At 56.6% G+C, this 24,355-nt stretch overlaps 1 protein-coding gene across 4 annotated transcripts; it reads left to right on the top strand.

The window, feature by feature from the left end:
* The first annotated feature begins 675 nt into the window (after nucleotides 1-675).
* OCRL (OCRL inositol polyphosphate-5-phosphatase) lies at nucleotides 676-21,971 on the top strand. 4 transcript variants are annotated; one of them, XM_086756191.1, is made up of 24 exons: nucleotides 676-740; nucleotides 846-925; nucleotides 1,515-1,594; nucleotides 2,495-2,533; nucleotides 3,217-3,327; nucleotides 3,413-3,484; nucleotides 3,912-4,032; nucleotides 4,121-4,282; nucleotides 4,827-4,928; nucleotides 5,395-5,509; nucleotides 7,294-7,410; nucleotides 7,560-7,747; nucleotides 9,266-9,377; nucleotides 10,478-10,587; nucleotides 11,565-11,700; nucleotides 12,720-12,830; nucleotides 13,132-13,297; nucleotides 13,517-13,752; nucleotides 17,056-17,079; nucleotides 18,913-19,032; nucleotides 19,256-19,340; nucleotides 19,713-19,840; nucleotides 20,314-20,425; nucleotides 20,541-21,971. In XM_086756191.1, the coding sequence occupies exons 1-24, from the start codon at nucleotides 708-710 to the stop codon at nucleotides 20,663-20,665; spliced, it is 2,685 nt and encodes an 894-aa protein (XP_086612317.1). In that variant the 5' UTR covers nucleotides 676-707; the 3' UTR covers nucleotides 20,666-21,971. The 4 variants fall into 4 exon arrangements, with proteins under 4 accessions (XP_086612317.1, XP_086612316.1, XP_086612318.1 ...); XM_086756190.1 differs by having other exon boundaries at nucleotides 3,220-3,327; nucleotides 3,413-3,508; XM_086756193.1 differs by having other exon boundaries at nucleotides 679-740; nucleotides 3,413-3,508.
* Nucleotides 21,972-24,355: the final 2,384 nt, after the last annotated feature.

The raw sequence follows: 24,355 nt of genomic DNA on the forward strand, positions 1-24,355 counted from the left end.
CCTGGCGGACATGCAAATAAGCAGGGCCCGCAGCCAATCAGCGCAGGGGGCGGGGCCAGGCCGTCGCTGGTGGCCGCCCCGTGCCGTTTCCCAGGACGGGCGGGGCGGAGCGGGAGGCGGGCGGGGCGGGAGGCGGGCGGGCGGGGCGGGGCGGGGCGGGAGGCGGGCGGGGCGGGGCGGGGCGGGAGGCGGGCGGGCGGGGCGGGGCGGAGCGGGAGGCGGGCGGGGCGGGGCGGGGCGGGAGGCGGGCGGGCGGGGCGGGGCGGGAGGCGGGCGGGCGGGGCGGGGCGGGAGGCGGGCGGGCGGGGCGGGGCGGGGCGGGGCGGGAGGCGGGCGGGGCGGGGCGGGGCGGGAGGCGGGCGGGCGGGGCGGGGCGGGAGGCGGGCGGGCGGGGCGGGGCGGGAGGCGGGCGGGCGGGGCGGGGCGGGGCGGGGCGGGAGGCGGGCGGGGCGGGGCGGGAGGCGGGCGGGGCGGGGCGGGAGGCGGGCGGGGCGGGGCGGGAGGCGGGCGGGGCGGACCCGCAGCCGGGCTCGCGGACCGCCGAGTCCACGCGAGGACCCCCGCCCCAGAGCCCCGCCCCTTTCCCAGCGCGGGCCCGCCTCCGGCCGCGGTCCGCCTGCCGGCAGGGGGCAGCGCGGGGGCCGCGGGCGCCTCTCTGCCCCGCGCCGGGGATCAGCGCGGAGTCGCCGGGAGACGGAGGCGCCGCCATGGAGCCGCCGGCCGCGGCCTGGGGCCTCCTCGTATCCGCCGGGAGCTGCCGGGGGGCGAGAGGGGCCGGGCGGGCGGGGGGCTGGCGCGGGGAGGGCAGCGGGCGGCAGCGTCCGTTTCCTTAGCTGCGGGTGCAGAGCGTTGCCGGCGCGGAGGTGCGGGCCGGGCGGCGGGAGCCGTGCGTGCTCAGCCTGGGCCGGCGGAGCGGCCGCTACGGGTGAGTGCCGGGCCGCGGCTGGGGGCGGGGGGCCGCGGTGGCCCCGTCCCGTGCGGGCCCGTCCCGGCTCCGGTCGTTTGCCCGGCGGAGCCGCCGCCGCCGCCCAGGCCGGTCCGACCGCTTGTGCGGGTGCTGCGGCTGCGGGGGCCGAGGGGTCGCGGGCGCCGTGTCCCGTTTCTCTTCCGCCACCCCCGAGCCCCCCGGGTCGCCGAGCTGGCCGCGGAGGGAACCGGCGGAGCTGCCGGGGGCCGAACCCGGCGCGGCGCGGTGAGAAGCTGCCTTCCCGGCCGCGCGTCCCGCTCGGCCCCCCGCGCCTCTGGGCCTCTCCGGGAGCCGGGGCCGCCGCCCCCGGCTGGGCCTGCCCCACCGCGGGGAGAGCCGCGCCGCGCTGCCTTTCTGGCCGCACGCTCCCGTGTTTGCGCTCGCATCCCGCGTGGCTCCCAGCTTTGTTCCCTTTCTCCTCTCCCGTCCCTGTCGTGCAGCAATGAAAATCAAACACTGCGTTTCTCTGCAAACACAGCTCTCGTGTTAACCTTGGTCTGTAAACGAGGAGGGAGGTGTCTTTACAAGGCTTTTTTTCTGTCTCTAGGATAGTTATCCAGTCACAGGAGAAGGAAAACTCTGATCCGGATTACATTCCCATCAACAGCCGCTTTAAATGCGTGCAAGGTACTGACTCCTGGAGCGGGCTCTCTTGCGCTGGCAGGAATGCACTGCTGTTGGTCGGCAAAACCCGGATTTTGTGGCATTTCTCGACCTGCCTCCTGAGCACCCGTGTAGATTGTGTGCTTCCCCGTGAAACTAAAACCCACGGTTTCTGGAATCCTGGTTCCTCCTCATCCGAGTGGGAAGTCTTTCCATGTCAGCACGCGGCTGGGAGGAACTTGGCTGCTCAGACGGGTGGCAGGCTTGGCGTCGTACAGAGCCAGCATGTTCAGCACTTGTCTGCAGCGGCTGACGTTTGGTGTCTGCTGATGTCTGTCTGTCTGTCTGCGCCATAATGGCAAGAGCTGGGAGCTTTAGTCTGATTCCTGCGTGTTTAGATCAAAACTTCTGTGAGGTCCGGCAAGCTCTCGGGTCCGGAGAGCCACTCGTGGAATGGGAAGGAGCTTTAGGCCTTGTCTTGGAAGAGCGTGACTAGCAGTGTATGTCCCTGGGGCACGTGCTTGTTCAGGAATAAAAGCACCTGTTCCTGGACTGGCTTAGGGACTTCTGTGTGATTCAGTGTGGTTCTGCCCGTCCTTTTTGCTGGGTAGACAAGCTCTGAGGTTCATTGTCAGGCTGCCCTTTCCCAGAGGAGCTACACTGATGTGGGGCAAACCATGCAGGGGCGCGAGAGCTCTGAATGTTGGGAGTCTCCCCTGTGACACCTTGACTGTGGGAAATGGCTGACCAGAGTGACCCTTTTTTCTCCTAGAACTGTTATCAATAGTACAGATGTCAATTAAAACACTTTGTTCCTTTGTTAGGACTCTTTTGTGGCTGGCAGCAGGCAGGGTGCTTTTTTGAGCACTCGGTTACTGCAGCATTCAGTGAGAACTCTCTTGACCCTGTTTTTCTCTTTTCCAGAGGCAGAAGAAACTCTGCTGATCGATATAGCTACAAACAGTAAGTTTCACACCTGCAGTCGTGCAGCGAAAGCTCCTTTCAGGAAACAGGCTGCCACTGGGCGCTAACGCGTGCATGTTTTACCTACCACTTCATAACCTTCCTCCGTACTTCGTGTTTTTCTTTTGATCAAGCAGGGGTTGTATTTCCTCCAGTGTTGTTGTCTGGCTCTTTTAGACAGTCAGTTGTCCTGACAGGCATGGTCTTAAATGCCCGGAGTGAAGTATTGGCAATTGGTCAGACTTTAACTTCTTAAACCTTTTCTCAAGGCCCTGCGTCACACTGAGCTGTTCTCACCTCCCTTCCGTTTGACCTGTACTTAGCCCAGGTTACTGTCTGCCTTTTTCAGTGTTCTCAGCGCTCTGTCTAGTCACTGGTTTTGCTTTCCCTTTCAAGGAATTTTTTTTTACTGCTTTTAGAGCTCTTCTCTGCAAGATCGCAGTAGGGAGAAGTATTCCTAAAACCGGGAAGACATGACTGATGGTACCCCGAGGGAGGCGGGGGGGCGGGTCTCAGAAGTGCGGGGAGATGAGCTTAGGTGCAGATTTCCATTGGAAACAGTAGCTGGAAGTTGGCTTTCATTGGGGAGCTCAAGGGATAGCTAGAAAGCCTGGTCACTCTCCGGGTATAATGTCTGAGAACCAGCCTTGAGTGACCCTGCGAGTCTTTGTTTGTGCCTGAAGCAGGCTGTAAGGTCCGGATACAAGGTGACGAGACTGCAGAGCGGCTCTTTGAAATCCCTGATGAGGAGCGTTGCTTAGGATTCCTTTCAGAAGTGCAGAGCATACAGGAAGGTAAGCAGAGCTATTGCTGTGTTTGTGAAATCCTCTGACTGACAGCAGTTTCTAACAGGGCTGATTTTTTTTTTTTTTCTTCCAGCCCACCTGAAAGCTTCTCTTCGTGAACCAAAGGACTCAGCCAGCTGGCATCAGGTGGAGAAGAACCTTCCAGGTCTATCGCAGGCCTCTTCCTCGGGTATTGAACTGGCTGCTACCTTTGTATGCTCTGTGGTCCACAGGGTGATGGGGACCGTGGGGGCAGGGAGCTGGGTCGTACCCTGCACTCAGTAGTCTGGCCTCTGCCCCGTTTCCTCACTTCACATTGCCCTGCACAATATAAAACATCTTGGTCCTTGGATTCTGTTGCTGTGGACCATTCATTCCTTCTTGACTGCTGCCTTCTGCCTAGTGCCTTGGTTTGTGCATTTTCAGCTCCCTCCTGCCTTGACTTGTGGTTAGTGCTCCTCTCTCTCATTCCCGCACTCATCAGAGTTGATATATTGCTTTTTCACTTTCTATGGAGTTATATTTTTTTTCCTTCTTGATCTGAGCTGTTTTAAATTGTTTCTCAGGGCACTGTGCTTGTTTTTCTACTATAGGACCTCTGGAGTTTGAGGATGACTTCAACACTCTAAGCCTAGAAGAGAAAAGAAATGTGCAAAACCACCAGACAGGATCTCGCCGGGAACCCCCACCTCCTCCTGTGCCTCAGAATAGGCAGTAAGTAGCACGGTGAATCTGTTCCCTTTTTCCCTTCTCTTCCTAGACAGCAGAACCAGTTTTAATTCTGCTCTTGCTTCCTTCCTAGATTTCACCGGGAGAGAGAAGGTACATCCAGAGACCAGCCAAAGGTGACCAACACTATGCGCAAAATGTTTTTGCCCAGCACGCAGTCAGGACAGAGAGAAGGCCTCATCAAACATGTGCTTGCTAAGAGAGAGAAGGCATATGTCAACCTGCACAACTTCAGGTCAGAGCTGCGGCTGAGGAGTGGTGTGCCTGGAGGTGAAGCTCTTTAATCTCTTCTGTGAGCTCAGATCTAGCCCAGGTTTGAAATCTGGTGGCTTGGGTGGCTGATGAGGATCAGTGCAAACTCAGAGTCAATAAGAGCCCGCAGTGCAGCTTCTCCCTTTGCATCTTTTCCCCTGTGTGTGCAGATCTCTTGGCCCTCAAGTGAGACTGATCAGCTGGGCAGAAGGGGGATAATGAAGCTGTCCCAGCACACTGTCCTGCTGTTGCCCCACGTGACACGATGTTAAAAGGGCCATGTGTTCGCTGGCCCCGGTGAAGTGTCTTTAGTTTTGTAGCATTCTGTAGAATCCCCGAGATGAGTGCCACTGAAGATGAGCCAAGCCTGGAAGAGTTTTCAGTTACCCCGCAGCTGGCATGGCCCCGCGCGTGGACAGTTGGCGTGTCTGCTCCCAGCCTGTGTGCTGCTGTGCCTGCGCTGGAGAGACTGGGCTGATGCGGTCCTTACTGCGTTTTCTAACAGTTCAGCTGCTTTTGTGTTGTAGATTTTTTGTGGGAACGTGGAATGTAAACGGGCAGTCTCCAGACAGCAGCTTGGAACCCTGGCTGGTGTGTGACACAGAGCCTCCGGACTTCTACTGCATCGGGTGAGCAGCAGTGACCGCCTATTTATTTACAGTTTCTTGTTGCTCTTGCTCGGATACTGGTGGGCTGGATTTGTTTTAAGGTCCTGTCGTGTTCTCAGAGGTTGCACAAAGCTGAGCTGTGTCTCAGAAGAGCTGTCTGAGGGGAAAGCCATTTGGATGAGGCAGGCTATCAGGTTAAATGAAGCTGGCATGACGTAACAAAATAGATTTTCCTAGATGCGTCCACGGAGCGCTCTGTTTGTCCTCTGCCTAAAGAAATACTTCTCAGAGAGCTGGCTGCTGGACCACATTGCAGCAGGGTCTCAGGGGCACTGTGGTGAAATTCTGCTGCTTTATTTAGCAAGTGGGAATGAGGGGCGCCTCTTCCCAGAAGAGCTGTTGCTAGAGGTTTCCCGTTGAACCTTCCCATAGAAAGAGGGTGATCTGTAGGAGAGGTGGGATGTGCTAAGCTGGCTTGGTTTTTTAGGTTCCAGGAGCTGGACCTTAGCACAGAGGCCTTTTTCTACTTTGACTCTGCAAAGGAGCAGGAATGGCTGGCTGCTGTGGAGAAGTCCCTGCACCCTCAGGCTAAGTATAAGAAAGTGAGTTCTGTTCAGCGTTGCGGAGTCTTGTCACGGAGTCAGACGGAAAAGAGAAACGGGGCTCCCCATTCCTCACCTGACCCAAGGAGCGGTGACTGGAGAAACAAAGGCTGTGTACTTGGCACATGTGTATCTCTGCAAGTATGCGAATTAAATCTGGAGAGTCTATTTCTACCCCAGAGCTGCAGGGGGATATTATACTTTGAGGTATAAATTTATGACGACGTGGATCAAAATAACTATAAAATACAAGGTAGGTGTCGGGGAAGTAGCATGCTCAGTAGAATCATAGCAGCGGGTTCAAATTCTGTATCTGTGTTACCCTCTCACCCTTGTGCTAGAAAAACAAGGTGTGTCTTGAGCTGGCAAATTAAATGAATAGCTTTTTCTTGAAGGAATTGGAGAGTCTTTGAGGAGAAATCTTCCAGAGGCCACTGCTCTGGGACAGAATCGCTTCACTTGTGGCGGCAGGACTTTATTCTGGCTGGTTCAGAGCAGGCTGTTGTGTTTTATCTCTGCCGTAGGTACCAGCCTTAAATACAGTAACTAGTTTCCCCTTCCTCCTTAATCCATGTGTTGACTGTCACACCCCTGCCCTGCTTGCTTTGAGTTCAGCTTGGTGACACGTGTTACAGGTGACCGCGGCAGGAAAACGGAGCACCTTACTGAGCTGAGATTCACCGAGAGGGAGCCAGGGTCATGACTTTTGCGGCAGAGAGGCTCGTGTTCCTGTCCCTTTGCTTTACTTGAATTTTAGGTGAATTTCTCCTATGCTTGTGAAAGGGAGAGAACAGGATATGGCTGCAGGCAGGGGGAAGTGACTGAAACCGTAGATAAGGCTTGTGGTTGCGTGCAAATTCCACTCCTGCAGGATGGACTGAGTGCTTGGGCTCTTCCAGTTGAATTCTCTGATCTCAGCTTCTTCCCTCACTACGCAGGCTTAATCCCAGCGCATCTTAACGTTTTTATGCTCTAAAGTGAGCGCGTAGACTGTGCTCAAGAAGATTAGGCCTTGTTGCTGGCTTTCGAAGTTGTGACCCCGCTGTTCTGAAGGCGCAGGGAGGTCATGGACTGGGAAGTGCGTTGGCTTAGCGTGTGCAGAAGAATCAGCGGCAGACCTGAGATGCCTGCTGGGACAGTGCACATCAGCGCTGTGTTAACACCGCTGGGCTGAGCTCTGCAGTGGAGGAGAACCTCTTCCCTCCAGAAGGAGACTTTGCATTGGAGAACAAGTGTGTTCTGAAACACAGACAGTCCATATAGCTTGGAGACGGCTGCCTTTTGATATCTCACGTGCCAGGCACGTTTGTCTCGGGAAATGAGAACTTTTCTGTCCGTTCCCCTCTGGCACGTGTTGCTGGCTCCGCTGTGGTTCTGTGTAAGCAAAGGTGAGCGCCGACTCCCAGCTGAACCTGCAGCCCTCGGCAGCAGCCGTAGCCAGCAGCTCTCTGCGACGTGCCTAACTAGAGCGCTCAGCATCTTCCTTGGGTGTTTTGCTGATGAGGGCACAACTCAGTGTAAAAGGCTGAGACTTCACAAACAGATCTGCTACGTGTTTATTGAGTTTCTGTTACCTCGCAAGGCAGCCCTGTTTGTAGGGAAGCGCCAGAGTGGGGAATGTAGTGAGCTCAGCACAGCTGATGGCTCCTGGGGAACCTTGCTTTGGGCCAGGAGGTCCTTTGGGCGGTGCTGCCAACGGGGATTGAGCACAAAGAGCCGGAGCTCAGGTGGAGCAGGCAAATCCCTGCCTTTCTGGGAACTCAGGATCCCTTTTATTTTTGCAGGTGCAAATGGTCCGTCTGGTTGGGATGATGCTGCTCATATTTGCTAGGAAGGATCAGCTGAGCAATATCAGAGAGATCATGACGGAATCTGTGGGCACGGGAATCATGGGAAAGATGGTGAGTCACCGAGGCCGGTTTGTAACTTCGTCTGTCCATGCAAGGAATGGCACAGTCTGGTTTTGGTCACCTGTCTGTGCCTCCCTGTCTCCTCCCTGGCGCCTCACCTGCCGCCTTCCCTAATGACCACTGATACCTGCTCTTCCCAGGGCAACAAGGGCGGTGTGGCGGTGCGGTTCGTGTTCCACAACACCACCTTCTGCGTTGTCAATTCCCACCTGGCCGCGCATGTGGAGGACTTCGAGCGGCGCAATCAGGATTACAAGGATATCTGTGCTCGGATGAGTTTTGTAACCCCCGATGATAGTCTACCTCAGCTCAACATCACGAAACACGAGTAAGCTTATTTTGCTGGTTTCCGTTTTGAAGTGGTGTTGAATCATCCAAATCAAGTCAGAGCCACAGCAAAGGAGATTTTGCAGATGCGTTTTCTGACTTAGGAAACGCCAAGGCTTCTGCTGTGCTAGAGCTCCTGCAGTCAGACGACGTGGTCACCTTCTCGCTGCGGTGACTCGTGCAGCCTGTCTGTAACGGCCCTTTCCTTGCGTGTCCTTTAGGATAGTTCCGCTTCTGCAGGCACCGGCCCTCAGTCAGTGGCTGAGCATTCCAGGGCCTGAAGAAACTGAGGGAGCTTTTGTGATAGCAAATGGAGTGTGAGAGGGGAAGGAAAGGGACAGCAGGATGGGCAGACGCTATGCTATGTAGGCTTTTTGAGTTACAAGTGACTACGATTGCTGTTTCAGCTTCTTTTTAAATGACTTGGATGATACACAGGCAATACTTTTTTCTTTTTTTTTTTTTTTTTTTTAATGAGGTGACAGTGGTGCTGAATAATCCAAGTCAAACCCAAACGTGTGTACAACAAAGCATATAAATTAAATTTTCTTAAACCTGATACAAATGATTAATACTCTTGTAGTTAACATTTAGAACATTTAAAAACTGAAAATAAAATGTAGAGTGGATTAGTACAGAAAAAACTTCAAATATTAGATTATCCTTGATAATCCACTAATGGAAATTGTGAGGTTTGACTATAAACAGGAAGAGCTTTGATATTAGAGAGGGCTTTAGGTTTTAATCTTTAAATGAAACCTTTATGGAGTAAAGAGTGAATTCCGCAACTGTTTCTTTAGCTGCTGGTCATGAGAGGGCTGTAGGTCTGTTTGAAAGCCCAGAGGCGAGCAAAGAGCAGGTGCTGATGAGGTATGCCTGGTGCATGAGACAGGACAGTAACGTTCTGGAGGTGATAAACTCGACAGGAACCTAACTCTGCTTTTGCCAGTTCTGCAGCAGCCAGTCTTTGCTAGGTAGATGATACCGTAGTGGCCTGATGTGGTTGAAAGGCAGGCGGTGGAAAACAAACTGGTAAAACGATGGTATCACACGAGGTATGAGCACGCAGATACCTGCGCGTCAGGCTGCCTGACTGGTTGACAAGCAGGCTCTGCTTAACGAGCTCTGTCACTGCCCTCTTCTGTACACGAGAGCCTGAACAGTGGATGGGTTTTGTGTAGCTTGAGGGGTTATGAAGCTTGGTGAGATACGCTGGTTTCACCTCATTAGAGAGTCAGTGATGTTCTCGGGCTTTTTTCAGACTGAGGCAAACTCAAGCACCTCCTATTAAACTAAGTCTTCGCTCCATGTGGGATTCCAACGGAGATGGACTTAGTCCTGGAGTATCAGCCGCCACTAGGAACTTCTGCTGCCAGACTCATCTTTCATGTCTCCTTTTGTCTTCCACGTGTCTCAACCTTAAACACCAGCAGCCAACCCCCTGTTCTCCTGTGCCCCTTCTTCCCCGTATGGCCTGCCATACTAACTGTTCACTCTTCTTTTCCACGTTTGTTTTCAGTGTTGTCATCTGGCTAGGAGACTTGAACTACAGGCTTTGTCTCCCTGATGCCAGTGAAGTGAAGAGTCTTATCAGTAAGAACGAGCTTCAGAAGCTGCTGACATACGACCAGGTCAGTGAACTCCGCTCTTGTTTGCTCTGTGCTTGTGAGGGCTTCTTGGTGTAAGATGTGCTGTGCTCAGAAGAAGCTGGCAGATGCTCTGCGATAAGTGTCTATAGAAATAGATGCTAGACCCTAGACAGAGCTCCGGGTGTCCTGGTAACATCAGCCCCCTAAACAAAAATGGGTCGTACGTTATACTGGGGTTAACTGGACGACCTGGGCAATTACCATAGAAGCGTCTTTGCATCTCACTGGAAGAGTTCTCGCTGACATACAAACTACAAGCTAGAACACAGGGATTTGCAGGAGCAACAAAAGCTGCTGTAATGGGTGTTCTGGAAGAGGTATTGATCTGGAGAGCAGCGCTCGTAGCCGAGGCTCTCTGCTCAGCCAGTCTGACCCAAATTGTGTGCTCTGGTCTCCTCCACTCAGCATTTCTTTGCAGCACATTGGAAACCGAGACAGCACCAGGTGCCTTTACAATGAAGGATTGTGCCTGTGAAACATGAACAGAAATAGTTTAATATCCTCCCTGACACACAATTTAACAGTAAATCTGATTGATTTTCTTTTGCAGCTCGTTTCTGCTCTACTGCAGAGCTTCATGCAGAAAACCACTGTAGCTTAGATTTTGTGAGGAAAACAACTAGGAAATTTTTCAGAAGAGTAAATAAGAAAGGAAAGTAGCATCAGGTTGTCAGCCAAGCGCACTCCTGGAGACTTTTGCTAAAATGATTGGCAGTGAGATGTTAATGATGGTGATGCTTAAGCCTGAAAACTAAAGAAGGCATTTAGCACAAGTGGAGCAATTAATATTTCCCTTAACTATTGTTTTGTGCTGTCTACACGGTCTGGTAAGCAGCGCTGTGCCAGTTTGTATTCAGTCTGTTTTGAAAATGTTCCACTGGTGTGTTGAATTTGTACCTTTGTTAAGGGTGTAAGGTCTGCGAGGCAGCCTGGGGAATGGCTGGTGAACCCCGCGGCCAAAGGCTGCCGTCCTCTGCCCGTAGATCTGCTCTCTGACACTGCTGCGTGTGCGGCGGGGGGGCTGGCGGGGTTGTTGGTTTGGGGTGTTTGTTTTTTTTCAAAGTGTTCTTTTTCTGCTTTAGCTGAATATTCAGCGTGCTCAGAAGAAAGCATTTGCAGATTTCACTGAGGGAGAGATAAAATTCATCCCCACATATAAATATGACTCTAAAACAGATCGCTGGGACTCCAGGTAAATTGCCTGCCAATGGACATGTTTATGACATAAAAAGCACTTTCTCACAGAACTTGATTTCCTGCTTCCTCAAGCTGGAAATACCTCTCAGTGTTACGGTGATGGCTGGAGTGCACAGACAAGTTTGTGCTCCTTTGTTTCCTCTACTTTCTGAAACAAGCAGACCGTGTATACTTTGACCTTAAACCTCAGTCGCTCCTGATTCCAGTAGGTGAAGGCAGGTAAAGCGTGAACTCGCAGGTGACCGTGCACTGGAGGGTTTTTCTGCTGCCAGGGACAGACAAGCAGTATAAAAGCAGTTGAAGAGATAAGGAAATGTTTTCTCTGAGTCATCCTGTCCCCTGACCCGCACACCCGCAGGGGTGGCTGTGCTGCGGCAGCAGCAGTGGTTCCTGCTTGCTCCTCTCTGCCTGGTGTCTCCCGCAGACATTTGTGCATCTGCTGCAGAAGCATGCTCAAAATGGAGAAACTCCCAGGAAGGAGTTTCAAACCATAGAGCAATTGGATTTTACTCTGCCCGTGTTTATGAATCAGCACAGTAGTTAATCTGGAGAAGGATAACCCAGGATCCAGACTTCACAACACAATAGTAATAGCTGAGTAGACTTTCCGTAGCGGAAACAATAAGCGATGGATCAGACTGTAGCGGGCAGAAAGATCTGTCAGCAAAAGAAACTAGTGGAGCTTGGGTCACAGCGCACATGGCTTCAGGCTGTGGAAACAGTCTTGTTTGGGGTTATTTTGTTTCCTGGTGCTGGGAAGGATGGGAATTTTAGCTGCTGTATAGGGAAAGGGGAAGAGAGCAGAAGAAATAACATAGCGTTCAAGTTGAGGGAAGTGATAGGAGTTCATCCCATCACTGCTGATGCAGTCATTGATGGTGGGGGCGGAGAGCTGCCGGGCTGGGAAGAGGAACAGCTTGGATGGTTTATTAGGATTGTTGGATTTCCCTGGTAACCTGTTTTTCTTTGTAGTGGGAAGTGTCGTGTGCCAGCATGGTGTGATCGGATCCTTTGGAGAGGAGGGAACATAAATCAGCTCCGGTATTGCAGTCATATGGACCTGAAGACCAGTGACCACAAGCCAGTCAGCGCGCTTTTCCGCATCGGGGTAACTATTTTTATACGCTGGGGTAGGATCATGTTATTGTCACGCATTCCTTCGGGAGCTGGCTATGCAGTCAGGGCACCTCTGCTCATGCTGTTGCAACAGGACAGAGTAAATAAAAATAAGGTGTGTCCGCTGTGTAATCGTGCTGCTGTTTGACAGCCATGCCAGCCTCTGCTCAGCAGGCAACTCGGCAGCCGTGGCCTTCGTGTGCAGTGCAGCTTACCTCCGTAGCACAGGGACGGCGCTAGGCCACAGCAACGCAAGCGATCGCTGGGGTTTACCTGAGCAGGGGTGGTCATGCAGTAAATGGAAAGGCGTTCCCGTGGACTGCTTCAGCGGTGCTGCTGCTTGCCTTCTGGGTATAACCCACAGTACCTGCTGCTGGAGTGGGAGAGCTGCGGTTTTCTCTCCTCCGCAAGGAGACAGCACAAACCTGTAAGTAGAATCATAGAATCATAGAATGGTTAGGGTTGGAAGGGACCTTCAAAGGTCATCTAGTCCAACACCCCTGCAAGGAGCAGGGACATCCCTGCTGTTGTAGCTGCTGTTGCAGTGTTGCCTCTGATGTGCTAAGAGAGTGTGTCACTGGTTCCCATCTGGATTTCTTTCGTGGTGAATGGCTGGCAGCAGATTTGGTTTTCCTAGAGCCAGTCCGTGTCCATTTTTGCTACCTGCTGCTCCCTAGGTAGCTCAGGTCTCCTTAAAGGAGAGCCTTTCTCCTCTTTCTCTGAAGCATCATGAGTAATGCTGCGGGATGGCAATGCTGTCCCACAGAGATGCCCCCAGTAACCTCCCAGTAGTGTGATCAGCAGCCAGAAAGACCCTGGGAGCATCTGCAGGGGTAAAATATGCGTAAAGTTTCACGTGCAGCTTGGAGGTGTACCCATGCGTGCAAATTCTCTTAGCCTTTCAGCTGCGCGTAGCAAGTGCTTAGAGAAATACTTCACTTCTGTAATTTACTCATGACTTCCTGTGAGGCTAGTCAGAAACTTTGCTGAATGTTTTCTGATCTTCTGCAGGTAAAGGTTGTGGATGAGCAGAAGTATCGGAAGTTGTTTGAAGACATCGTTCGTATAATGGACAGAATGGAGAATGACTTCCTTCCTTCGCTGGAGCTCAGCAGGAGAGAGGTGAGGACAAAACCTGAATCACTGTCCACTTCCCAAGCGCAGCAGCCTTAGAAGTGCTAGAACTACTTTTAAAGACTTTGATTCAGTAAGCTGGATTATAGGAAACTGAACTTCATCCATTATCTTATGATCAGGAATTGGATTAGAAGAGATGTCTTGCCTTCTCGGCAGGCCTTCTGTCAGGAGTTCTGCGTTGTGTGGGCATTCCTCAGGCATGGGTTGCCGCTGCAGAGCCTGGGTGCCTCGCTGTGTGTACCATTGTGGCCACTAACGTGATCTGTGTTTTCTCTTTGCTCTGCAGTTTGAGTTTGAGAATGTGAAGTTCCGTCAGCTGCAGAAGCAGAAGTTCCAGATCACCAATAACGGGCAGGTCACCTGTCACTTCTCCTTCATCCCAAAGCTCAACGATAGCCACTACTGTAAGCCATGGCTTCGAGCCGAGCCATGTGAAGGTTACCTGGAGCCAGGTGAGTTTTTCCACGGTTTCTACAGTGTCTACTGTTGTAGACCGCCACCCCATCTCCGTTCAGTCCTTCCCATCTTGCCTGTGTCTCACCTTTCTTGCTATCATCCTTGTCTGTTTGTCATCTCAGTTTTGTGGCCGTTGTCCCTGCCACTGTATGTTTGTCCTTGTCATCCCTTTTGGAGAGTGTCTGCGTGTTCTTGAGAGCTCCTGTCTGTTGCAGATGAGAGCACGGACATCTCCCTGGATGTGTACGTCAGTAAGGACTCAGTAACCCTTCTGAACTCTGGCGAGGATAAAATTGAAGATATTCTTGTCCTCCACTTGGACCGAGGGAAGGACTATTTCCTTACCATCAGTGGGACCTACCTGCCCAGCTGCTTTGGCACCTCCCTGGAGGCCTTATGCCGAATGAGACGGCCGATCCGAGAAGTTCCAGTCACCAAACTCATTGACCTGGTGAGTGGCAGCATTCTGGAGCAGCTCTCTTAACAGGGAGAGAGCATATCCCTTCTGTTTACTTCTAAAAACGGGAGTGATGCCTTCAGCTTGGCTCAGCTGTTGTGGCTCTGAGCTGATGTACTTTTCCAGAGCTTGAGGTGCTCTTTTATTATTTCCCTCTTCCACAACCAATGGTTTTTAACAGCCTGTACTTTATCCCCTATTTCTGAGTAGGTTCTAAAGATTGTTTGGTGGGACAAAAAGATCCCATGACAGTTTTGTTACTGTCGTGCTGGTGCTGGCGGGCTCAGCTGGGTGGCACTGGTGTGTCGTAAGAGGCATGACTGAAATGCTCTCCTCCGAGGTGACGAGGGCTCCAGGATCCTTTTCCTTCTGGACGTTTGTGGCATTCGCACTGCTCAGGGGAAGGAGCAACCGAAGCAGGAGGACCGAAGAAAGGACTGATGCTGCTGGGTGTACTGATGAGTACCGCTCAGCAGTCTCGCAGCCTCTCTGGCCGGTTCCTCTCACGCCGCCTGCAGTGACCAAGCTGTTCTGCGGTGCAGAGATAACTGTTCCTCTCCCCAGGCTTCACCGGCCCCTCGCATCAGTATTGATCCTGCGGAAGGCACTTGTGTGTGCATGAGGGGATGCAATTGTGCCCCAGTCGCCTTTCATCTTTTTGCTGTCTCAAGGCTGTTTCAGAGGTCAGGCCTCATTTTGGGGAGCTTCGTTCCTGTTTTCAGCCTGCGTTCATTCCTCTCTTCCGATGGCCTTTCCTGGCCTTGCTTTGGTGAGGTTTGGCAGTTCCTGAGTTTTAGTTTGTTTACCCACGCTTGTACCCAGGAAAGGCATTCCTTTTCTGTTCACTTGGCAGATTAGCCCAATTCTTTTAGTCTCTCTGACGTGATACCCTTTCTCTCTTCTCACACCTTGCAGTCTCAGCCTTACATGCATTTTTGTCCAGTGAGCTTCTGCTTTTTCACATCTGCAGATTTGACAGCTTCCACTCCCATCTGCTTACATCTTGCTCTTCCCTTGAGCAGTTGCCCCATGCCTCTTGCTGACCCTTCCAGTTCCCACCTTTTGTTGTGGCTGTCTGCCTTTCTCACAGGCTCTGAACGTACAGCAAGACCGTTTCTGTGCAAGGATTTTGACTTTGTAATCACAAGGTCAGGCTAAGCAGAATCCCGGTGGCGAGGTACGGCATTTGGCTCCTCGATTCAAGCAGCTCATCCAGGCCTCAGGCTCCTCATGCTTTTCAGGATTCAACCGGAAGTCAGTCTTGTTCTAGAAATGTGTTGAACTTTGTCTGCAGCGTGTCATCAGTCTTGGTGGCTTTTCCACCCGCTTTTTCCTGCTGCGTGCTCAGCACTGCTTCTTGCTTGATAGACAGGAACTTGGGCCTGGACTCAGCTTCTGCCCCCAGAGACACACACTGTTACTTCTCTAAGAGTACTTTGAGGCTGCTTCTGCTTCCTTTACCTATAGGTTTCCTCCTTCTGTTATTCAGTGAAACATACAGAAGTACAGGAAGCAAAACAGTCAGAGAAGAGCACCCTGTCCCGGTATCTGCAGCGAAGGAGTGGTCTCTTGTGTGAGTGAGGTCGGTGTGACTGCAGTACTTCCACTGGAACACGCTGAGCAAACTCAAGGAGTACGATGTATAATGGCCCGAAGCAAAATTTAGTCACTTAGATGATAAAGCTGCTGTCACGTTAGAGCTATTTTAAGTGCTTTGGGTTTGACCGTGCCAGTGAGTTGAGAAATTCCTGGAGACAGGACAAGCTGAGCACTTTCTGTAAGGGAGAGTGGTGCGCGTGCTAACCGCTCTGCAGCCCCGAAGCATTTTGGTCTGGTTACGCGTGTTTAGCTGAGGATTAGACTGCGTGCGAGGGAGGCAGTGTGTTTGTGTATTAAGAATCGCTTTCCCTCCTGCACTTCTGTAGTGTTAGGGCTTGTCATTCGCTGCATCGGGAGTGAGAATGCAGGTCAGCAAGGGTCTGGGCGGCAGTTTGATGCAGAACAGCAAAGTGTAGGTGGGAGCTTCCTTGAAAATGGCTCTCCTAGTTCTCCTTGAGAATCTCACCTTTGGGATTTTAGTATTAGTGTCTTATCCTACTTTTTCTTGGGATCCTACTGTAGGCTTTCAGAAGCCTCTTGAAGAATCTTTGTCAGGAGCAGGTTGGTCTCACGGAGCTGATTGTGCTGAACAGTACAGGAAGAGAGGTGACAGCAGGGCAGGCAGTCAGGTAGGTGGTGGTGAGACCATAGAGATGACTCACCCAGTTATGAAACGAGCCCCTCTCCTGCACAGCGGGGCTATCTGGCTTCCCAAACCTGTGACTGCGTCCCTCCCCCTGTGCCTCGGAAGAAGAACCTGCGCCAGCTCGTGTTCAGAGCAAGCTGTTCTCTGCGAGAGGCCAGTCTGTTGTGGCTGCGTTAAAACTCAGTGAGCCCCCAAAGGAAGCAGGCGCTGCAGAAATCACGGGGGAGCCCGACATGCTGCTCCCTCCCAGGCATGCCCTGCGCCGTGGTGGCTGCGGCTCTGTTTCCAACTCAGCCCTGGAATGCGTTTCGGTTATTCCCACCTTGAAAGGTCGATCTGCCAAAACTCAGCCTGGGCAACCTGCTTCTCTTTCCTCCTGCAGTCTCCACTAAACAGTGTCTTACGCCGGCAGCCTGCACCGCGCTGGTAAGCGGACGCCGTGTTTGAGGATCGCCGGGGGGATTGGACGTGCAGCCCGGAGGGGCTTTGGCGTGCTCCTCCGTGCAGTGTTAATGCTATTAGGTCGAGACAGACAGCAGCCTGGGCTTTTGAGCACAAACGCTCATTTCCCTGACTGTACGCAAAGCTGCTTAGGGGGCCTGTTAGCTCCACAGCTGCCACACGCTCAGAAATACAGATTTAGCCTGGTGAACATTTTCTCTCTGGCCTGCTCACGAGGCAAGATGGCTGAAATAATACAGGGATATTTATTCCTGACCAGGAAGATGCAGGAAGGGGAACTTCTTCCTGGCGGACACCTCTCCCCTGCCTGTGGCCTGGCCATTTGCTGGACAGCGAGCAGTGATGCTGCAAGGCCCCTTTGAGGAGTTTGTAGAAATCCTGACGAGGCTGTGCATCATGTGAGCAGGATTTTTGCTAATTGGCAGGCAAATCTCTCGCCACACGTTTAACTTCTGCCATGTCAGCAAAATATGTGAAGGACCTGGCATTTAGTGGTTCTTGTAATGCAAAGTAGGTTTCTGCTTAATCTGAGAGTTTGTTCTCTCTCTTAACGATACTTTTTCCTCTTCTCTCTTTCCCACTGCTCTCAGGGAGAAGACAGCTTCTTAGAAAAGGTAACTGCAAGCAATTGCTGGGGAAGTCTGCTTCTCAATGTCTTGTTTGTAAAGAACAAGAGTTTTCCCCTTGTTTTCTGCCAAAGAGGGAAGGGGAGGTGGGTGCAGAGGGAGCGCTTGTTCCAGCAAAGCCTCTTAGCGCAGCTGTGGACGGGATGAGAACGTGCTGGAGCACAAAGTGACCCCGTAGCCAAGACGGACCAGCCCAACTGAGCTGCTTAAAGCTCACCAAATTTGCTTTGGGGAAAAAAAACAAAATTCTCCTGATCCTAGCAGCAATGATAGATATTTCCTGAAGGATTTGGCAACTGTTGACATACCTGAATTAGCTCTAACTGTGCACATAAGGTGGGACTCACCACAGCACCCTCTTCAGATGTGTGGGGCGAGTGCTGAATTAGAAAACAGAAGGCTTTGGCTCTTCCCATCGTGGGGTGTCCCTACGGAGGCCGAGGGAGGGCCTCGCGGAGGAGGCAGATGTTTCTGTGCCTCCTCCAGCGGCAGGGCTCGGGCTGCCGGCCCCCGCAGCCCCCGGTGAGCAGGATTGCTGCTGTTCTCTTCACTTCTGCTCTGCCCTGGGGGCCAGGCGAGTGAAATGTGTCACTCGGAGGGCTGGGGGGTGTGTGTGGCAGCGTTGTTCCTGTGCTCGCTGTGCCACTTCAGATGGCTGGTCACTTGTTTGGGCTGGCTCTGCGCAGGCGTCCCGGGCTGGGTGACCTGTCCCTCTCCGGGCCGTCAGCGCAGGGACGGGGCCAAACAGGAGAGGCGGTGGGTGTCCCCGCTCCGAGAGGGACTGAGCTGGGGGGGTGAACCAGGTGGAGCTCCCGGGCTCCTTTCTGGCCCCGGGAAGGCAGGAGCGGTGCCTGCCTTGCGGAAGCATCCCTTGGCAGAGCATCTTCCCGCGGAGGGCGCGGTGTGCGGTCCCTTCCCCGCACGCGGCGGAAGAGGGCGCTCGGCGCCCGCCGCTGCTCCGGGGAACCCGAAGGGCCAGCCCACATCCTCCTCCTCCTCCTCCTCCTCCTCCTCCTGCGCCCTGCGCAGGACCGGCCCTTCTCTGCTCTGAGGGGCTGGGCCCGGCGGGGGTCCGCAGCTCTCACCCTTGCCCCCGCAGAGGAAAGCCGCAACGCGCTCGCCCGACACGCTGCAGCCCAGCCTTCCCCGGGTGCTCGGCCGGGCGAGGCAGAGGTGGGTCTGGCTGGGTACAGTCCTGCGGTGTGCGGGGCAAAGCAGAGCCGTCCCTTGCTGCCCGGCAAGCGTGGCTGTTGCTCGTGCCAGCCCGCGGTGCCCCTGGGTGCACCCCGGGAAGCCGAACTGAGCCCCCGCTGGCTGCGAGCGTGTGTGCCGCAGGGGACAGCGGTCACAGTCGGCACCTCAGCGGACGGGCGAAATGAAGCGCTTTGCCCTTGGCTTGCGGCCCTCCTCTCTGCTTGTGTGCTTGGGTTGTGGTCCTGCTTGTGCCGGTCTCCGGGTGCTTTGCTGGATGTGCTTCAGGAGAGCTGTGCAGGCTTCCTCCTGAGCGCACGGGAACGTGAGCGATCGCAAAGTGAGAGTGACATCAAGCAAAAAAGAATCATAGAATCATAGAATTGATCCCGCTAAAGGTTGGTGTGGTGGAGATTTCTGAGCAGTTGAGCTCGTCAGCTGCTTTGCCTGAGTAAGCGGGGAAACGTGGCAGTGTTGTCGGTAGTCTGTGTTCAGCACCTCTCCTTCGGAAAACGGGGAAAAAAACTTTACAAAACCGGGCTTGTTTGGAGCCCGGAGGGCAGACATGGCTTTCCTGACCAAGGCCCTTCCAGAGGTTTGCCTGAAACCTTGTGTGCTCTTTGCCACCAGGAGAAGTCCGTGCTGCAGATGGGCTCCCTGGACAGCGAGGATGGCAGTGAGACGCCGCTGCAGGTGCCGAAGGAGATCTGGCTCTTGGTGGACCATTTGTTCAAGCACGGCTGCCACCAGGTGAGGGAGAGGGCCTCTGCCAGGCTGGGAGGCTCTGGAGGGCTTGGCGACCTGATTCATGGCCAGCAGCTGGAGATCGACTCCAGTTTGGTGTTTGTAGGGCGGGGCTCTTCCCCTGTGCTTGAGGCACTGGCTGGGGGTGCCGCTTTCACGTCGCTGTCACTGCGTGTCCCAGCCTTTCTGAGGAAGGTGTCTTTGTCCATCTCTGTGCTGTTTTTGGCAGGAGGACCTGTTCCAGACACCCGGCATGCAGGAAGAGTTGGAGCAGATCATTGACTGCCTGGACACCAGCATCCCCGAGACAATCCGTATCCTTGCTGCGCCTGACTTTCCCCGGAGCCTGCTGGACCTGGGCTCTGCTGGGAGAGCCCCCTCTCAGGAGAGCTGCTCTGCAACCTGTCGCTGGCAGTGTCCCTCCTGGGGGCTGGCTCCCTGCTCTCCCCCCAAAGATAACCTCTGGAAGCTGAGCGCGTGCTGGGTAAAGGAGCCACAGGGCCAGGGCTCTGGAAGCTCCTTAAGGCTGTGCCAAGCGCGAGGGCTGGTGAGGGTGGACCCTGGGGAGCACGATCTGGAGAAGGGGCTAACGGAGCACGGACTTCTGTGGGGTAGAGGTGGGGCAGCCTCGGGAGGGAGGTGGTCCACTTGCTCCACGTGCCTGCCCCTTGATTCCCCCGGTCCAGCGGGCAGTAACCACTCTGTGGCTGAAGCACTCCTCATCTTCCTGGAGGCGCTGCCAGAGCCGGTGATCTGCTACGAGCTGTATCAGCGGTGCCTCGACTGGTCGCACAGCAGCCGGCTGTGCCGACAGGTACGGTGCTGCTTCTGTCTCCGTCTGCTTGCTGCGGGCTCAGGGCTGCTCTCCCCGCTGCTGCGAGCTGGGGGCTGGGGCTTGCTGGGTCCTGCTCCCTTCCTGTGAGCTGGCGAGGGGCTTTGGGAGCAGGCGCTTGGAAATTCTTCGCAGTGAGGTGCCCCGAGGAGTGGAAGAGCCTCCGCTGGTCTCGAGGGCTTAAGCGCTTGCTCAGAGCTTCGGTTCCTGTGCTTTCCTTAAGGACTATGGCTTGAGTGGCTCTTAAAAATAGCTGGTGGGGCAACAGGCAAGGCCAAACGTGTCCTTGGGCAGAGGAAGAAGTTTTGGGGCACGTTTTTGGTACTGTTGTCAGGAATCCCCTTGTCCTGGTCCTCGTGCTGCTGCCGTGCAGCCCACCTGGAGTCCAGCGTGCCTCGGCAGCCCAGGCTGCGGCCGTGCGAGCTGGGAGAGCTTCCTGGCTGTTTGCTTTGCAGGTGATTTTTCAGCTGCCTCGCTGCCATCGCAGCGTGTTTCGGTACCTGATGTCGTTCCTCCGAGAGCTGCTCAAATACTCAGAAGAAAACAACGTCACTGTCGCCATGATCGGTAAGTGTGGCGTTTCTCCGCTCGGCTCCTGCTGCCCTCGCCAAAACATAACCCCCTCCCGGCGCCCTGCAAGGCCTCCGTTCCTGGCCGGTAACCGATTCTGCTACCTCCGCAGCCGCCTTGTTCTCCAGCCTGCTCCTGCGCCCTCCACCCAACCTGATGGCAAAGCAGACCCAGCAGGACCGCCAGCGTGCCATCAACTTCCTCTACAGCTTCCTGCTTGCCGGGGATGAGGAGTGACTCCCGCCCGCGTGCCAAAGCTGCGGCCCGTGCCGCCAGCCTTGCGCGGAGGCCGGGCCTCTGGCAGCTCCAGAAGGGTAAAAGGCTCTAAGCTACGGCAGGGGCCGTGTTTACAGTAGGAAGGGACGTGTTCCCCTCTCCTTCCCACCGCTCTGCCCTGCGCTGCAGAGGACCTGCGCACTCATTGCACTGCCATCCGACACAGGAACCTCCTGCTTTCTCCCTGGGAGCTGGGTGCATCTGCCGATACCCGAGCACTGTGCCAGCGGCCCGCCCATCCCGCAGCAGCGTCGCCGGTTCCCCGAGTCACGCTTCTCTCAGTTTCAGCCCCGTCTCCCTGGCGCTGTTGCAGGGAAGGGTGGAGGCTGCCGGTGCTCTCGGAAGGCCGCGGCGCGGTTGGCTGGCGCTGTGTGGCTGCGCGTACGTGCTGGCATGTGCTGACGGGACTGGTGAGAGCCCAGCTCTGCCCCGGACTGGCTCGGGCGCATGTCACGCTCTGCCGCGCAGCAGACCCCGCCAGCCCTCGTGCCCCGTCGCTGTGCTGTCCCTGTGGCTGTCCCCGGAGGCGTACCTGGACATTTGGCCTCTTTCAGCGGGGTGTTCTCCTCTCCCCTCCCTGCTGGAGTGTGCAGCTCTGGCACACGGTCCTGTCCCCGCACTCCTGGCCTCTGCCACTGTCCCTGGGCCTTGCTCCGCTCTCCCTTCACCTGTGCCCCAGCGTCCTGGGACACGTCTGTGGCACGGCGCAGGACGCAGCTCCTCTCCCTCCCAGCCCTGCGCGGGGGTAGGACCGGGGCTGGGTGGCCAGGGTGGCGTTGGGTGCTGTCCTTCCCTTCCTCCCTGCTGTGCTCCCAGCAGGTACGGGCTGGGCGGAGGTTTGGGGCAGTGGGAATGAGCCAGAAATGCGCCGCAAGGTCCGGAGGAGTGGTTGGAGGGTGTGTGGGGGTGTCGTGCTGAGGGAGGGGCCCATAGTGCAAAGGTCACACAGCTGTGGGGAGGGGGCACCGCGAGGGGCGGCAGGAGGGAGGCCTGTCCCCCAAAACACTAAGCAGAGTCCTGCCTGCATGGGCCGGGGGCTGCATGGCCTCAGCTGAGAGACGCGGGGTGGGGGGCTGCAGTCCCAGAGCCCCCGCCAGTGCCTGTGCTCAGCCCCTGGGGTCCGTGGAGCTCCGTGGTCCCCGTGCGCCGGCTGGGCTGCCGGGGGTCCCCTACCTTGTGGCTCTTATTTTTTTCCTTTTCTTTAAAATTTTTAAATTACATAATTTATTGGGAAATTGTTCGTTCCAAATAAACCTCCGTTGTGCAAGGTTTTGCGGGGCTGCACCAGGCGCTCGCACCGAGCCTGCCTTCCCTCACGTAGCTGCCGGGCCGCAGCATCCTGTGATGCAGAGCTGCGGCTTGGCTCCGCCGTCCTCCCTGCCCGGGGCTCTGCACGCTGGCTCGGCAGCTGGAGCCTTCCAGAGGCAGCTGAGCCCTTCCTGGGGCTCGCCCGCCACCAACAGCGTGCCGGGCAGGGCCAGGGGACAACGGCGGCGGGTCTGGCACCGGTTGCCCATTCCGCGGAGTGGCCTGGCACGCGCCACGCTGCAGCCGGGGGAACTGGCCCGGCGAGCGGGCGCAGTGGGCTGCCAGCGCCGGCGTGTGGCACGGGGCTTGTGTGGGCCCGAGCAGTGACACCCGTGGACCCCGGGTCCCTCCAGCCCCGCTGGCTCGGCTCCTGGAGCAGCAGCGGAGAAAGCCTGCGCGTCCTGCTGCAGGAAACGGCCACCGGTGTCATCTCCATCTGCTTCCTGCCGGCTCCTTGAGAGCAGGGCCGTGCCCGGCAGCTGCTCCCAGCCCCGTCAGCGAGGGGACCGGTGCAAGGTGCCGGCATTGTTCCTGCGGCCGCCACATTCCTGCCACTGTTGGCGGAAATGCCGGAGTGAGCATGAAGCACTGCTGCTCCCCGGGGAAGAGGCTGAAGGCTGGGCCTGCCCATCCTCCTTGCTCGGCCAGGGGCTCGGGGGTGCCTGGGGGACCCTGGAGGCTGTTGGTGCGCTGTTCTGCTCCCCGCACAGAGGCAGGGGGCTTACGCGTGCCTGTCTGCCCGCCACGGACATCGGGGGCACTGGCGGGTGCTGGTGACGGCAGGGTGGTGGGACTGGTGTGGCTGGTAGCACCCCAGCAGCGTGCGCCTGCCGGGAGCAGGTGGGCTCAGCCCGTGGTTTTGGCAGAGCCAGTGTCCCACGTCCACCGCTGTCCCCAGGTGGGGCGCTGGGCCCTGCCCGTCCCCTGGGTGCAGCCAGAGGTCCCTGAGGACCGGAGGGCTCCAGCGGTTGCTCAGCCCATTCCCAGCCCCTCTCCCAGCACACCCAGCATCCTTGCTTCCCCACTCAGCGAGCCGGGACCCAGCAGAGCGCCCGTCCTCGCTGTGCCGGGGCCTGCGCACCCACCCAGGGACCGCAGCCAGGCAGCTGCCCGGGGTGGGGGCCGCCTGTACGCGCTCACCGCCTGCCCCGGCTCTGGAGACCTCGCAGCCCTCAGCCTCGACCTCCGGCAGCCGTGGCCACCGCGCTGCTCCCTGCCCGCTCTGGGTGCCCCTGTCCCGGCACTGCCCTTGCACCCGCGCTGCCCCGGCTCCCCACCGCCATGCAGGGGCTCCGGCACCGCAGGGACCACGCAAGGGAGCTGCCGTGGTGTGCGGTGTGCGGGGAACGTGGCCGAGCCCGGCAGCCTCCCACCTGCCCGCGGGCAGTCCGCCAGGCCAGGAAAAGCCAGAGATTCCTTAGGTCTCCCGGCCCAGGAGCCTTTTCCTCCGGCATCGGCTGGCCACAGCCCAACCGGGGGGGTCCTCCCTGGCCTCCTCCTTCCAGGCTGGCACGGGAAGGCTGGGGTCAGGGCTCAGCTGTGCAGCCCCTGGCTGCTGCCCAAGCCCCCATGCTCAGGGCTGGGCGATGCCCAGCGAGGCTGTGGGGCATTGCCGCCTCGCCTGGCGTGGGCTGCAGCAGCCTGCTCCAGGGGAGGCTGCGGGGCCAGTCCCGGCCCCTGTCCTGCCCCAGTCCCCTGTCCTGCCCTGGCCCCTGTCCTGCCCAGTCCCTTGTCCTGCCCCAGTCCCTGTCCTGCCCCAGCCACCCGTATTGCCCCAGTCCCCTGTCCTGCCGCAGTCCCCTGTCCTGCCCCGGCCCCTGTCCTGCCCCAGCTGCCCGTCCTGCCCCAGTCCTATCCTGCCCCAGTCCCCTGTCCTGCCCCAGTCCCGTCCTGCCCCAATCCCCTGTCCTGCCCCAGCTCCATCCTACCTGTGCCCGGGCAGGGGGGGTCCGGCTGCAGGAGCTCACAGGCAGGGTGGGAGGGTGACCCATTAGTGCTGAGGGCTGGTTTGGGGTGCGGGGGGAGCCCTCCCAGTTCAAACCAGTAGCAGCAACACCATAGGGTGGCAATGGAGGAGTGGTACCCAACACGACCACCCCGCACCGGCCGGAGCGGGAGTTGGGGGTCAGCCGCGGTGGGGGGCTGCGGCTGGGGCACCACGTCCTGCCCCGGGGGGTGCTGCTGGGGCTGGAAGCCGCGCGCAAGGGCCGGGGCGGGGCTGGCAGCCCTCGCCCACCCACCCCAGGCGACGGCGGAGCGGGGCCGGCCGTGGGTCGCCCAAGGCACGCGGGGCGGGTGGCGGGTCACGGCGGGCGTGGGCAGGCGGCACGGCGGGAGCGCGCT

The sequence above is a fragment of the Chlamydotis macqueenii genome, chromosome 11, assembly GCF_036417535.1.
Source record: "Chlamydotis macqueenii isolate bChlMac1 chromosome 11, bChlMac1.mat, whole genome shotgun sequence".
Taxonomy (NCBI): Eukaryota; Metazoa; Chordata; class Aves; order Otidiformes; family Otididae; genus Chlamydotis; species Chlamydotis macqueenii.